The sequence below is a fragment of the Astyanax mexicanus genome, chromosome 23 (genome assembly GCF_023375975.1).
Source record: "Astyanax mexicanus isolate ESR-SI-001 chromosome 23, AstMex3_surface, whole genome shotgun sequence".
NCBI lineage: Eukaryota > Metazoa > Chordata > Actinopteri > Characiformes > Acestrorhamphidae > Astyanax > Astyanax mexicanus.
The window spans coordinates 28,427,742-28,444,127 of NC_064430.1; the positions used below are offsets into that span (position 1 = coordinate 28,427,742).

Sequence of the window (16,386 nt, forward strand, 5' to 3'; positions counted from 1 at the left end):
GTAGTAAACGCACAGACCACCAAATGTTCCCCTCTGCCAATCAGATCTGTGCAGATTGCTGCCCCCCCCATCTAGTGGACTGGGACACGGCCGGGGAAATCCGCCTTTATGAAGAGATAGGGAGCCCGAGAACTGGCAGAAAAACGACACAAAAAGACACACTGAGCGCGAGAGAGAGACAGGGGAGGAATGTACAAAAATCTGTCCAGAGAGGCATGTTATTATTATTATATATATATTTTTATCATAGATCAAACAACCTCACGGGCGATGGTCCGGACCTTGGACTAAATACCCTGCTCTAAACCATGATGTTGAACAATCTTTGTTTTCAGGTCATTTAAGAGTTTTGTTTTGAGGGTCCCATATTTTTCTTCACTTTCCTTCAGAAAAGATGCAAAGAGGAGAAAAACTTGCAATTGGCCACATTAACCCTTTCTAATCATTGGATTCACCTGTGTATGTAGGTGAAGGGTTTCTGAACTTACTAAACAAATTTTGTGTTTTAATAGTTAGTGCTAAAGGTATTCAAATCAATTAATTAAGACGGGTGCCACAATGTATGCACCTGCCTAATTTAGTTTAAAGAATTATTGCACACTTTCTGTAAATCCTTTATAAACTTAATTTCACTTCTCATATATCACTGTGTTCATCTGATATATGATACAGCTTTTTTCCCCAAATTTTTTTATACCACTGTAATAGAAATAGGAAATGTGCCATCAGCTGTGTGCACATGTGTGCGTCAGTTACACAGCACAGACTGTTCAAACGAATGTCAGAACAGCCTGAAATAAACATTGGATTTAATGAGAAAATTCGATTTGGGTCACATTTACCTGCTGTGTGAAAGTAGCCCAAATGCTCCAACAAGCTGAGAAATTTTCCAATTTTAAATATGGGGTGAGCTCCATCTATGTAGTGGATATAAAGATTCTGGTGCATTTCTGGAAAGCATGAGTGGAGTCTACTGCCAGGCAGAGGTGTCAAGTAACGAATTACAAATAATTTGTTTTCTATACTCATGGTTATCTATACTATTTTTCAGAACACATTTTCTACTAAAACATTTTCACATAATTGTCTGAACTTTAACAAATATAAATAAAGAGATAATAAATAATTATTGAAATATAGGTAATGAAGCAGTTCCTGTCATTAACATAATCTCTTCCAGAATTATCCTGAGTACACCTTGCTGATCCAAGCTGCAGATTTAGCTGGTAATGGCCTCATCAGCACTGGAACGGCTGTTATTACTGTAACGGACAGCAACGACAACGCACCCAAGTTTGAAAAGACCTTGGTAAGACCTTTAATTAACATTTATGACTTACTGAAAAAAACTGTTATATACAGGATGATCGCAGATCATTAAAATGTCTTAAAAGTCCTTAAATTCAGAGCTCACTCTGAGTATCGGCAGTTCGATTCTCGGGTAATGCAGCTTCACCATCAGCAGCCAGAGTCCGAGAGAGCACAACTGGTCGTGCTCCCTCTGGGTGTTGCCACTTGGATTTAAGTAAGTAAATGATGTGGGGTTTGGGTTGATGCTGCAGTTGGTCTGCAGGTTTATGTTCAGCAACAGTATGTGCTGAAAAAATGAGGTCAGCTGACTACCTGAATATACTGAATACAGACCAGCTTATTACATCAATGGAATATTTTTTTCTTCCCTGATGATCACGCCCATATTCCAAGATAACAATGCCAGGATTCATGGGGCTGGAATTGTGAAAGAGTTCAGGGTTCAGGGAGCATGAGATCATCATTTTTACACATGGATTGAGAGAGAGTTCACCACAGGGTCCAGATCTTAACCTCATTGAGAATCTTTGGGATGTGCTGGATGGAGAAGAGCTGCTTTGTGCAGTGGTCAGACTCTACCATCATCAATGCTGCTGCAAGACCTTGGTGAAAAATTAATCCAGCAACACTGGATTGAAATAAATCTTGTGACATTGCAGAGGCTTATTGAAACAATTCCACAGAAAAGTCTTAAATTAAATTTCATTACACCAATGTAAAACTCTGTAAAAAAATAAGAGACCACTTTAGTTTCTGAATCAGTTTATCAGATTTTGCTATTTATATGTATATGTTTAAGTAAAATGAACATTGTTGAACATTTCTCCCAAATTCCAAATAAAAATATTCTCATTTAGAGCATTTATTTGCAGAAAATGAGAAATGTCTGAAATAACAAAAAAAGATGCAGAGCTTTCAGACCTCAAATAATGCAAAAAAAAACAAGTTCATATTCATAAAGATTTAAGAGTTTAGAAATCAATATTTGGTGGAATAACCCTGTTTTTTAAATCAAAGTTTTCATGCATCTTGGCATCATGTTCTCCTCCACCAGTCTTACACACTGCTTTTGGTTAACTTTATGCTGCTTTACAAGTTCAAGCAGTTCAGCTTGGTGGTTTGATGGCTTGCGATCTTCTATCTTCCTCTTGATTATACGTTTTTCAGAGGTTTTCAATTTGGTAAAATCAAAGAAACTCAACATCGTTTTTAAATGATCTCTTTTTTTCCAGGGCTGTATATGTATATAGTAAAGCTATTATATTATTATTTAACTATTTTCTTCTTTCAGTACACTACATCAGTCCCAGAGAATAAAGTAGGAGCTGTGGTGGTGAAGCTACCAGTGACTGATGGAGATGAACCTCAGTCTCCTGCCTGGATTGCCAAGTTCAGGATCATTAGTGGAAACAATGGTGGATTTTTCAGCATTAGCACAGGACCCAACAAACAGGAGGGCATCATTACTACTGTTAAGGTACTACAGTGTCTAACACTGGCTCACTGACTCCTGGTTTCACTGGTTTTTATTTTCGTTAGCTTCATGGGTTGTGTTCATGTTCTTTGTGTGATTTTCTTTTAGACATTGGACTTTGAACAGAACAACAAGTACACTCTGCTGGTGATCGCTGAGAATGAAGTTCCGTTTGCCAACCCCCTTCAGACATCCACTGCCACAGTCATCGTGAATGTTCAGGATGTGAATGAGGCTCCAGTGTTTGACCCAGTGGAGCAGATCATTTCTAAACCTGAAGATCTGGAAGTTGGTACTGAACTGACAGTTTACACCGCCACTGATCCAGATACAGCGAGGACTCAGACAGTGACGTAAGATCCTCTTTTTGTATCAGAATTTATATTACATTTTAATTTAAGTATTGATATTTATTACTCTGTAGGTAGAAGTATAGATACTAGGGTTTAAAATACTTCTGTAGAAGTTGAAGTATCAACTCAAGCTTTTTACTCTTTAAGTACTGGTGTCAAAACTACTTAGGGTGCTTTCACTCCTGAAAGTCCGGGCCGTGGTCCGACTGAACCAAGGTCCGGACTTTGTTGTCTGTTCTCATGTCTTTGTATGTTATCCCCACATGACCCGTGCTCCTCCGTGTTTCTTCCCCAGTACATTTCCATTCACCTGTGCCAATTTGTAGCTCCGCCCCCTAGCTCCAGGTGTTTCCACTTCCCTTGTGTTTAATAGTCCTCCTGTGTCAGTGTTTGCTGTCGGTTTCTCGAGTTTCTTGTTCTCACTTTTATAGCCTTAGTTTATTTTTTCTAGTTTTTCTCTGTTTAGTTCTTGTTTGTTCTTTGTTATTTCTAGTTCCTGGTTTATTTTCCCTTGTTTGTATCTTGTTTATTTCCTTTGTTTTCTTTTGTCTTGTTTCAGTTACTCGTTTGTTTCTTTGTTTAGCCTCCCTGTTGTATGTTATCGTTACCCCCTCGTTTGTTTTGGTTTATTTCTTTGTTCCGTGTTTACTTGTTTTTTTTTTTGTTTATTTGTTATTTATTTAATAAATATCTTTCTTACCTGCTTTTACGTCCGCCTCCTCGTCTACTTGCCTGCTCTCCCTGACATTCATATGGTATTATATGTTGAATTCATATATGTTACACATATACTGTTACCATTGACCCAGGCATTGCACCTCCACGCCTCAGGAGGTCGCACTCACCCCAGTTTTAGTTCCGTTTCTTTGTGTTACTATGCCTAGTGTGTATATATAGACTAGTCTGTTTTACACTTGCATTTCGAAGCGCTCTGTATTTTCCTCTGATTACCTGATTTTTTGACATTTGCTTGTATTTACTACTCTGATTTTGGATATCCCTTGCCTGCTTTGTTTGCCTGGACCTTTACTGTTTGTTTGTTAATAAATCTGCATTTGGATCCTCCTCTGTGGTCCTGTGTGACATATACACTGCTCAATATATAATAATATAATTAATAATATAATAATAATAATAATAATAATAATAATAATGTGTTAAACAACTCCAAGTCAACCACACTTCTGTGAAATCAACCTGTCCAATTAGGAAGCAGCACTGATTGTGAGAAATGAGAGGCAATCATGTTTGTAGATGCTGTAATTGTGAGATATGAGGGTTCAGCTTAGGCTTGTGCTCTTACCCTTTACACACTAAAATCATTTCTGATTCCTTCGATGTTTTAATAATATTATGGGCTGTAGAGGGAGAACTATGCAAATCCTGTCCAATCATTTTCCAATTTTATTTAAAATTCTCACACATTGTTTTACAAACTGCAGATCCTCTGCCTATCCTTTACCTCAATACTAGCCTAGATTGCCCCCCAGTCACAACATCGTTACCATGTTGGCAGTGGCGTGCACAGACATTTTGGGGAGCAAGTGCTCAGGGGTGAAAAAGGGCACTTTTAAGCTCACGTGAAACACTTCATTATAAAAAAAAATACTTCTACATGAATATCAACATGCCCCCCCCCCCCCAAGCAAATCAGTCCTGAACCAGGGCTGTATGTGGTCGTCCTCACGTTATCTATCATTGATTTTGGGCTAGAGCGGCTAGTGTATCTGGTGACCATTCGGCTAAAGATGCTCAGTAGTTTGGTGCTGTATGAGACATTTTACTGCACAACAAAATGATTTCACGTTGGGCTTAGAGGGCAAAACGGTAGGATTTTACTTGATGTGTATGTTACCTGGCTGGTGGGACACGGGGGAGAAGAAGCCTGTCTGTTGGCGTGCGTGCTGTGCTGAAGACTCGCTGAACTGAACTGCTGCTGCGTGCGACCGCGCGGGGTCACGTGACAGAGGAAGAGAGAGGTCGGGTGTGTGCGAGCCGATTTCAGGGCATTCTGTTTTCACTCGTTTTTAATCACTCAGGTTTTCAAAAGATCATTTCAAACCGGCTTCAGTAAAATCTTAACAATAATAATAATAATATATATTAAAAAAAAAACGAAGTTTCAAAAGGGCACTTTGGTTGATAAAGGGCAGAGTTGGTGGTGCTTTATGTCTGCAGGCCTCTGCATGTTGGACATCTGTGTGCCCCAATGTTCCTCTTCTTCAAAACCAAATTATGGTCATTCTAACTGAAAACTATGTGTTTCAGATATGGTGTAGGTACGGATCCTGCTGGCTGGGTGAGTGTTGACCGAGACACTGGACTGATCAGAGTGAAGAGCTCCATGGACAGAGAGTCTCCTTTTGTGAAAGATGGCAAATATAAAGTTCTGATCTTGGCTGTGGATGATGGTAAGTCAGTTTTCCTGTTCTCTGTCTGAAGGAAATGCTTTAATGGTGCATCATCCTCTTAAAAACCTTCAAAACGTTTGCAGATCAAGTTCCAGCTACAGGTACAGGAACCCTTGTGATCGAGCTGGGAGATGTGAATGATAACGCTCCTGTTATTGAAGAGAGGGTGGCCATAGTGTGCAATAAGTATCCGGCTCCAATTCTGCTGTCTGTGACGGATAAGGATGGGCCTGGTTTTGCTGCTCCGTTCACTGTGGAACTCCAGGGAGAGAGCAGGATCCACTGGACCGCCAGGATGAATGAAACTGGTAGGACTTTAAAATCGGGAGTGAAAAATCTTTTAGGCAGAGGTGGAAAAAGTACTGAAAATTGTAATTAAGTAAAAGTACCTTTACTTTACTAAAATCCTACTCAAGTAAAAGTAAAAGTACCCATCTAAAAATCTCCTCGAGTAAAAGTAAAAAGTACTTAAAAAATGTACTTTGAGTAAAAGTTACATAGTTACTTTTATTTATTTAATGTAAAAAAGTAAAAACAAATCATACATTAAATTGTTTTTAATGAACTATTATTCCACATAATAATTTGGACCTTTCAGGTAGTATTTATTCAGACCACCTAATGAGACATTTTCAAAAATAAGTGGCATAGATTTCTATGATCCATTTGTTTTCTTTACTGTTAAAAAGTGTTATGGTCATATACGTGACTATAAACTGTATAGTTTTAGAGTCCATTATTATTTTTTAACTTGCAATTGCTATGATTTAACTGCTATTTATATATATATATATATATATTTTAACATTTAAGCAGATTGTTTAATGATAAAAGTACTTACACCACATGCATTTGCAGGTTTGATGTGGAATGTTGGATGTGAAATTTATTTTTACTCAGTAATGGGGAGTTTTCCAGTGTAGCAAAGTAAATTACTTGTGTCAAAATGTACTTGAGTAAAAGTAAAATTACCTATTTTAAAAACTACTTTACAATTACTCATAAAATCTACTCATTTACAGTAACTTGAGTAAATGTAATTCATTACTTTCCACCTCTGCTTTTAGGTTATGTCCAAATTATGACGGCCATCTTGAAATGAAAGTGTTTTATACTACTTTTGACTCTATATTTCTATAAAAACTTCTATAAACCAGAATTATTATATTCTTTTCTCTTTCTGCAGGAACTGGAATTATTCTCACGCTTAACTCTGCACTGAAACAGGGAGAGTACAATGTTGTTCTGAGGGTGTTTGATTCCACCCTGCTGTTCCAAGACAACACCATCCAAGCCTCAGTTCATGACTGCACTGGAGAAGAACTTCAGTATATGAACAATTACTTTTGTTTAAAGATTTAAACAAATGATGAGTGCTGTTGTTTTTAATTTTTTTTCTGTCAGAAAAAAAAGCCATGTTGTTGAATATGCAGTCAGACTTGCCTGCACAACTGGTAGACCTGTCCCGTTTTTCCAGACCAAGCATCTCAGACTGCCTTCATTGAGTTTACAGTGAGTGTGTTTAATGTCCCAACAATGAAAGTTGCAGTTTATGTACAGTACAGGCCAAACGTTTGGACACACCTTCTCTTTTTCAATGTGTTTTCTTTATTTTCATGACTATTTACATTGTAGATTCTCACTGAAGCATCAAAACTATGAATGAACACATGTGGAGTTTTATGTACTTAACAAAAAATGAGCTGAACCTCCACAGTCACCGGACCTGAACCCAATCCAGATTTGAGGTTTGGGGTGAGCTGGAGCGCAGAGTGAAGAAGGTAAAGGAGCAACAAGTGCTAAACACCTCTGGGAACTCCTTCCTTCAAGACTGTTGGAAAACTTTTCATTTCAGGTGGCCACCTCTTGAAGCTCATTGAGAGAATGTTGCCAAGAGTGTGCAAAGCAGTAATCAGAGCAAAGGGTGGCTATTTTGAAGAAACTAGAATATAAAACATGTTTTTAGTTATTTCACCTTTTTTTCTTAAGTACATAAAACTCCACATGTGTTCATTCATAGTTTTGATGCCTTCAGTGAGATTCTACAATGTAAATAGTCATGAAAATAAAGAAAACGCAGTTGTGTCCAAACTTTTGGCCTGTACTGTATTTTAAGACCAACCCATTTATATTTCCATCAAATTTCAGCAAATTACAGTACCACAGCTCAGCTCTTACTCTGTTTAATGATGAGATGAACTGAAGCTGCTATAGTCCAATTTAACTCCTCAGCTACAGCACAAGATTCAGCACTAGTGACCATTAAAATAAAAGAAAAGAAAATTAGTTTAAATGGTATTTGGACTCAGTCCAGACTAGAAAATATATTTGATCAGAATGCTGACCCAAAATGCATGATGAGTTCAGCACAACAGATAATTAGCCATTCTTAGCATATTAGCCATTTTATGCTATCATCAGACTTACCGAAAAATAGAGAGTCTATTAATGCAACCAACAGCTCAATAAAGTCAACAGGATCAATAATAGTATTATTGATTAAATACCTAGTTGCCTGACAGCTTGACTACAACTCAGCTCCTCCATGTAATACAAAGCACTGGTCTGTTCCAGCCAATGCTGCCGGTCAATCAGTATTATTGATTGATAGATTGATTGATTGATTGATTGATTGATTGATTTGCATATTGTGATGTACCAAAGTACATGGACACATGTATGTTTCATTACTTCAAAGGAACATATTTCAGCCATCAATGAAAAATGATTTAGGGGTTAGTGGCTCTTTAAGAAAGGGAAAACTAACACTGGAAATGTAACAAATGTTTAAGGAAAAACTGAGATTGAAAGTGGGCTGGGCTGTTTTGTCATTAAGTGGGGATGGGTGGAGCTACACATGATACTTCAACCAGCCAGCAGAGGTACTAGACCTGTAACTATGTAACTTTTACTCAAATTACATTTTAAATTGAGTACTTTTTCACTTTTATTCGAGTAGATTTTTAGACGGGTACTTTTACTTTTACTTGAGTAGGATTTTGGCAAAGTAAAGGTACTTTTACTTAATTACAATTTTTCTGTACTTTTTCCACCTCTGCTGAATATAGACCAGATTATTCCATCAATGGATTTCTTCTTCTCTGATGAACACATCCTGAACAATGTCAGGATTCATGGTGCTGGAATTGTGAAAGAGTTCAGGGTTCAGGAAGCATGAGATCATCATTTTCACACATGAATTGAGAGAGAGTCCAGACCTTAACCTCATTGAGAATCTTTGGGATGTGCTGGATGGAGAAGAGCTGCTTTGTGCAGTGGTCAGACTCTACCATCATCAATGCTGCTGCAAGATCTTGGTGAAGAATTAATCCAGCAACACTGGATTAAAATAAATAAATCTTGTGACAATGCAGAAGCTTATTGAAACAATGCAACAGTGAATTTGTGCCGCAAGGAGGTCCAACCACATATTAGAGTGTGTGACCCACGTGCCTCACGTGCCACCCATGAGCATGTTGGCTGGGAAGCAACATCTGAGAGAGAACTGTTAATAAAATGCTTCATGCATTGGAGAGAGCAAGCACCCTATTGCAGCAGAAAGTAAACTGATGCTGTAAATAAAGTCCACTGTAGTCTCTGTAAAGTCCAAAGGCCATTTTATACACCTACTATGCAGAATACTATCACTGCATCTCTACACACACACAGGCACACACACACACACACAGATAAACATTTGTCAACAGTGTTGTGTAAGACATCAGATGTGTATTTAGCAAACATTTTTAGCAAACTTGTTTTTGCAGAGATCATACATAAGACTATAAAGCTTCTGAGCTCCAGCAGTTCATCACTTCTCTCTGCTGCTGGATAATAAAATGATTTGTTGCATTCTCCTGGCTTTACTTCAGGTGAGACCACTGATCAACATCACTGAAAAACTAATATATAATGTATATGCTTTGGATTTGTTAACACACTATTATAAACATTAACCCTTGTGTGGTGTTCATATTTTTGTTACTCGTTTACTTTGTTGCTTGTATTGAATTCAGCAGAATTAAGCAATTTTACATTAAAATGCTTTACACATGCTTGCTTCACCTAAACTGCAAGCAATATAAACAGCTTACATGGTTAATATTTGCCCTTTACCTTTCTTATGTTACATTTCTTTCAAAAAGTGCTACTCTTTTTTTTATTAGTTTTTTAATAAAATGTAAAAGAAAATGAATTTAACTCAAGATATGAGTAGAAAGTTTGTTTAGTTTCAAATTTACAAATGAAGCAATGTTTATTAGCCCTTGGCCAAACATACTGTATGTAATATAAATGTGTAGGGGGGGGGGGGGATGTACAGTGTGTGTTTATTCGAAAATGTGTTTTGATATATGTTTTTCACAAAAAATGAGCCAATGCCAATGAGTTTGAGTTAGAAAAAAAATATTTTTTTAGTATCATTTGATGAAAAATGAAAACAGGTCCCACAGACCCGAACACCACACAAGGGTTAAAAGTTATGATTATTATTTTTTTTTTTTTAATTATGAATATCACTGCTGCTGGTGCTGATGCTTATAATACCAATAGCCTAAATCTGGGGTGTCCAAACTTTTTTTGTTGGGGGCCAGAAGGAGAAATATATTTGAAGTCACGGGCCACAGACTCTGTAATAAAACAAATAATGAAATAAACCACTTTAAAATAATACATTTTCCTGATTACTTTCATTTACACACCATTTTACTTGACTTACTATCTTTATTTATCTTTGACAGTGCTGTGTAAACTAAGATGTTTCAAATTGATGATTCATTTCATGAACTGCGCACTCTCTCCGCTTTCAGACTCTTTGGCCCGTTTTTCTGTGCTACAGCTGCGCACTCTATCCGCTTTTGGACTCTTTGGCCCGTTTTTCTGTGCTACAGCTGCGCACTCTCTCCGCTTTTGGACTCTTTGGCCAGGTTTTCTGCACTACAACTGCGCACTCTCTCCGCTTTTAGACTCTTTGGCCCGTTTTTCTGCGCTACAACTGAGCACTCTCTCCGCTTTTAGACTCTTTGGCCCGTTTTTCTGTGCTACAACTGCGCACTCTCTCCGCTTTTAGACTCTTTGGCCCGTTTTTCTGCGCTAGAAATGGGCACTCTCTCCACTTTTAGACTCTTTGGCCCGTTTTTCTGTGCTACAGCTTCGCACCCTCTCCGCTTTTGGACTCTTTGGCCAGTTTTTCTGCACTACAACTGCGCACCCTCTCCGCTTTTAGACTCTTTGGCCCGTTTTCTGCGCTACAACTGAGCACTCTCTCCGCTTTTAGACTCTTTGGTCCGTTTTTCTGCGCTAGAAATGCGCACCCTCTCCGCTTTTAGACTCTTTGGCCCGTTTTTTTGCGCTACAACTGCGCACCCTCTGCACTTTTAGACTCTTTGGCCCGTTTCTGACACCTAGCGTTCAAACTTTGAATTTCACATTATAAAAACCTGCCTACCAGCGGGTTAACTTTCATTCTATTTCTAAAATACCCCGCGGGCCGTAGTTTGGACACCCCTGGCCTAAATAATACATCAATAACATGATTATAGTCATAACTTTTATATTTTGGAATAATATTGCAAAGTTTGTACATTTTTGCAGGTTTTCCCCTGTTAAAGTCTGATCAAACATGTCTGGAAACACTTTAGTTCAGACTACTGTGGTTCAAACCAATGTGGTTCCAAATAATTTGATACCAGCAAAGAATGACAGTTTTGGAAAATGTGATACTTCAGATCGTACTTCATCGTTTACAATAAACTGAACTAGGCTAGGTGCCAGGCTTTCACGTTGTATAATAACACTGATTACTGTAAGTGCATACTGTTTCCAACTGATTTATTATTAGATTTTATATTAGCTCACACTGAAACTTTTACCAGATAAATTTTCTACTGACAGTTTATGTCATACGTGCTTTTTGGGTATCACTGATACAAAAATAATAATTTTGGTGCAGTTGTATGTACTACCCATCCTAGAAAGCCTTGATATAATCAGAGATGGGGTAAAATGTGAGAAAATATTGGCAATGCATTTGATAGGTGAAGACAGCTTAGAGCCCAGAAGGACTACAAGACAAATGCAAATTTAGCAGTGAGTTGCTTCTGGTGTGGGGGGACTGGTTGGATTGCGGTAGCCTTTTTAACACGCTTGCTGTCATTTAAATCAAATAGTTACTTTAACAAGAAAATGTGTGCAATTAAAAAAGTTACAATGACAATGATTGGTAGTTATGGGCACTAGTTTGACAGTTAGATTTGAGTCCTGGGTATTCTTAAAATCTGTGTTTTTGATGTTGGCATGTTGGTACGTGACTGCCCAGACAGAGCTGAAAAATATGAATATAAATATATATATATATATATATATATATATATATATATATATATATATATATTACTCTCCATGTTTTTTCAATGATTGAGCAAACTGCACCAGATTATGTTCTTTGAGATGGTGAAATAAAATGTACTCCTTTAATCTTAATGTTTTTAACATATATTTTCCATACAATTTACCCATATATCTACTTAAAAAATAAAATAAAATAAACTACACAAAGATATGTGTAAATATACTGTAGATTACAATATATTGCCCACTCTGTCTATTCCAGACTACATCATTCAAGGGCAGCCACTATTGATCAGTGGATCAGTGGTAAAGCCATTTTAAGTCTAGTGAAATTTGAACTTTGGCACAGAGCAAATATGTGTGTTTCTGTTTGTTTTTTCCTTTCCTGTAAAGGTTTAGTCCCCTTTGAAAAATTAAAATCTCCTAATCTACTTTAAATAATTAAATCTCTTTATCAGGATAGTAAGTGTTTATTCAGTAAAACAATGATATTATTAGAAATACAAATAAAATTCCTTCCAAAAGGTAGGTGGTGTGTGGTGTTCCAGTCTGTGGGACCCGTTTTCATTTTTCATGAAATGATACTAAAAATATATTTTTTCTAAGTCAAACTCATTGGCATTGGCTCATTTTTTGTGAAAAACATATATCAAAACACATTTTCAATAAACACACACTGTACACCCCCCCCCCCCCCCCTACACATTTATATTACATACAGTATGTTTGGCCAAGGGCTAATAAACATTGCTTCATTTGTAAATTTGAAACTAAACAAATGTTCTACCCATATCTTGAGTTTAATTCATTTTCTTTTACATTTTATTAAAAAACTAATTAAAAAAAGAGTAGCACTTTTTTGAAAGAAATGTAACATAAGAAAGGTAAAGGGCAAATATTAACCATGTAAGCTGTTTATATTGCTTGCAATTTAGGTGAAGCAAGCATGTGTAAAGCATTTTAATGTAAAATTGCTTAATTTTGCTGAATTAAATACAAGTAACAAAGTAAACGAGTAACAAAAATATGAACACCACACAAGGGTTAATAATCCATATCATATGTATAACAGCTGGTTTGGTAAATCAAAGTTTAATGATGGTAAAACAGGTGCGCAACTGATGTAATTGAACACATCAACTGGAGTAGTGCCTGTAGGTGTGCAGGAGAAATCTGATACTGAATGTCTCAAAAACAGTTTAATATCATTGAAAAGTTAAAACTCGTATATTATATATTATTATTATGATCTATTTTAAGTGTTTATTTATTTTATTGTTGATGATTATATTTATGGCTTACAGCCAATGAAAACCCAAAAAATCAATGTTAATATTATATAAGACCAAATGGTACTTTTGGCAATATGGGCAGTGTTCCAAGTCCTGCTGGAAAATGAAATCCACATCTCCATAAAAGTTGTCAGCAGCAGATTTTGTGGAAAAACAAAACTGCACTGACTTTAGACTTGATAATAAAACACAGTGGATCAACACCAGCAGATGACATGTCTCTCTAAATCATCAATTGGTCTTATATAATATTTAAATTTTCTGAGATACTGATTTTTGGGTTTTCATTGCCTGTAAGCCATAATCATCAACAATATACATCTATTTACAGTAATATATGAGTTTCACATTTTGAACTGAATTACTAAAATAAAGTAACTTTTCAATGATATTCTTAGTTTTTGAGATGCTCTAGTTCAGGGGTGTCCAAACTTTTTTTGTTGGGGGCCAGAAGGAGAAATATATTTGAAGTCGCGGGCCACAGACTCTGTAATAAAACAAATAATGAAATATACCACTTTAAATAATACATTTACCTGATTACTTTCATTTACACACCATTTTACTTGACTTACTATCTGTATCTTTAACAGTGTTGTGTAAACTAAGATTTTTTTAATTGATGTTAAATTTCATGATGTATCTTAATATTAAACTCCTTAATTACGGCAACTTTTAGACTCTTTGACCTGTTTTTCTGCGCTAGAAATGCGCACTCTCTCCGCTTTTAGACTCTTTGCTTTGTTTTTCTGCACTAGAAATGTGCACTCTCTCCGCTTTTAGACTCTTTGGTCCCGTTTTTCTGCACTAGAAATGTGCACTCTCTCTGCTTTTAGACTCTTTGCCCCGTTTTTCTGCTCTAGAAATGCGCACTCTCTCTGCTTTTAGACTCTTTGGCCTGTTTTTCTGCTCTAGAAATGCGCACCCTCTCTGCTTTTACACTCTTTTGCCCCGTTTTTCTGCACTAGAAATGTGCACTCTCTCTGTTTTAGACTCTTTGCCCCGTTTTTCTGCTCTAGAAATGCGCACTCTCTCCGCTTTTAGACTCTTTGGCCCATTTTTCTGCGCTAGAAATGCGCGCACTCTACGCTTTTAGACTCTTTGGCCCGTTTCTGACACCTAGCGTTCCAACTTTGAATCTCACTTTATAAGAACCTGCTTAACAGCGGGCCAACTTTCATTCTATTACTAAAATACCTCGCGGGCCACTCCAAAAAAGGAAATGGGCCGCAAATGGCCTGCGGGCCGTAGTTTGAACACCCCTGCTGTAGTATATACACAGTACCAGTCAAAAGTGTGGACACCCCTTCATTATTTTAAAATATTCTGCGTTATAGATTAGATTGTAGATAGGATAAGTTCGTCAGAGTTACCAGCTTCAGAAACCGCAAATTAACAGCACCGCAGATAAGTGTGTTTTGGTTTGTTTAACACGTTTAATCTACTAAATGATTCAGTATGTGTTCCTTAATAGTCTGGATTACTTTAGTATACATTTACAACGTAGGAAAAATAAAGAAAACATTGAATAAGAAGGTGTGTCCAAACTTTTGACTGAATATATTATAACATTCTTACACAGGTCTTGGCCACTGAGAGTGGTCTACCACCATTCCTGGATCATGGGAGTCTTAAGGCTGAAGAAGGAACACTGCACCTTGCTGGTATGCAGCTTTTATTTTGCTATTATTATTAATAGTGTGCATCTAAATGTTGTACATCTACTCAGTTGTAATAAACACTCTTAAATAAAGGTGCTACAAATGGTTCTTTGAGTAAAGTGTTTGTGAAGAACCCAATGACTGTAAAAAAGCATGTGTAGCATCTCTCGAAAGTAAAGCCACTACAGGTCTAATGCCATCTGCAGGCTGGTTACAGAATGAGGTGTAGCTCCGCCCATTCCCAGATGTTTATTGACAAAACAGCCCCGCCCATTTTTTCTCCTCATCTTGTCCTTTCTATCTCCAATGTCCACCAATTCCAAGTTAGTTCTCGTTGTGTTAATATGCACTTTGCGGGGGGGGGGGGGGGGGGGGGTTCTGCATGTTGTGTTAGTGTAAAATGGACATTGAGATTAGCTAATTAGCTAATTGGTTGTCTCATTGTAACGTTAGTGGAGTCAGCACTCTCATCACATTTATGTTGTTTTTTTTGGAAGTGGGCGGGGCTACCATGTGCATGCAACTCTGGCTCCGCCTCTGGTCTCTACAGTGTAGAATTTGGTTGTGAAATTTGACAACATGGTGAAAATGTTTCCTTAATTTTTATATAGAATAAAAGGAAATGGAATCACAGTGTCAATGTTTAAGAAGCTTTTAACGGTTATAGTAATGTTTACTTAAAGTAATGGTTCTTAAATTCACACACACCAAACAAAAATAGTTGTTTATAAAACCAAAAGTGGTTCTTTAGATAGCAAAATTTCCTATCCATTTACCATTTCCAGGAAGAATACCACATGCATTGGTCAGATTTCGGTTTGAGTACTCAAGTTCAAGTGCTGCTTACCCCAAAACCCCTGTTTACCAAGTGTAATATGGAAAACGGTGCAAGGTGCTTGTGCCAGCACCCCGGTTGCCAAGTATAATATGGAAATTGGACAGCGCCACTTGTGCCAACACCTCAGTTTTCGAGTATGATATGGGAAATGGATAACACTGCTTGTATCAATACCCTGATTGCCGAAAATAATGTAAGAAGCCAAGTTGCCAAACATGACATGGGAATCCTCCCAAGCTTCTTGTGGCAGAACCCCGGTTGCAAAGTATAATATGGGAATCAGCTTGAACCGCTTGTGCCATCACCCCGGTTGCCGAGTATAATATGGGAATCAGCTCGAACTGCTTGTGCCATCACCCCGGTTGCCGAGTATAATATGGAAATTGGACAGCGCCACTTGTGCCGACTACTCAGTTTTCGAGTATGATATGGGAATTTGACAGCACTGCTTGTATCAACACCCTGATTGCCGAAAATAATATAAAAATGGCCCTGAGTTAAGTTGCCAATCATGACATGGGAATCCTCCCAAGCTTCTTGTGCCATCACCCCGGTTGCAGTGTATAATATGGTAATCAGCTCGAACCGCTTGTGCCATCACTCCAGTTGCAGAGTATAATATGGTAATCAGCTCAAACCGCTTGTGCCATCCCCCCGGTTGCAGAGTATAATATGGGAATCAGCTCGAACCGCTTGTG

At 37.5% G+C, this 16,386-nt stretch overlaps 1 protein-coding gene across 1 annotated transcript in view; it reads left to right on the forward strand.

Moving 5' to 3' along the window:
* The window catches only part of si:busm1-71b9.3 (blastomere cadherin), a 54,106-nt gene that overhangs the window by 30,627 nt on the left and 7,093 nt on the right, over positions 1-16,386 (forward strand). The window contains exons 11-18 of the mRNA XM_049470892.1: positions 1,181-1,309; positions 2,603-2,788; positions 2,894-3,138; positions 5,407-5,549; positions 5,633-5,857; positions 6,736-6,897; positions 9,348-9,421; positions 14,772-14,853. Of these exons, the coding sequence (XP_049326849.1) occupies positions 1,181-1,309; positions 2,603-2,788; positions 2,894-3,138; positions 5,407-5,549; positions 5,633-5,857; positions 6,736-6,897; positions 9,348-9,421; positions 14,772-14,853 (1,246 nt within the window). The remainder of the gene's footprint in view (positions 1-1,180; positions 1,310-2,602; positions 2,789-2,893; positions 3,139-5,406; positions 5,550-5,632; positions 5,858-6,735; positions 6,898-9,347; positions 9,422-14,771; positions 14,854-16,386) is intronic.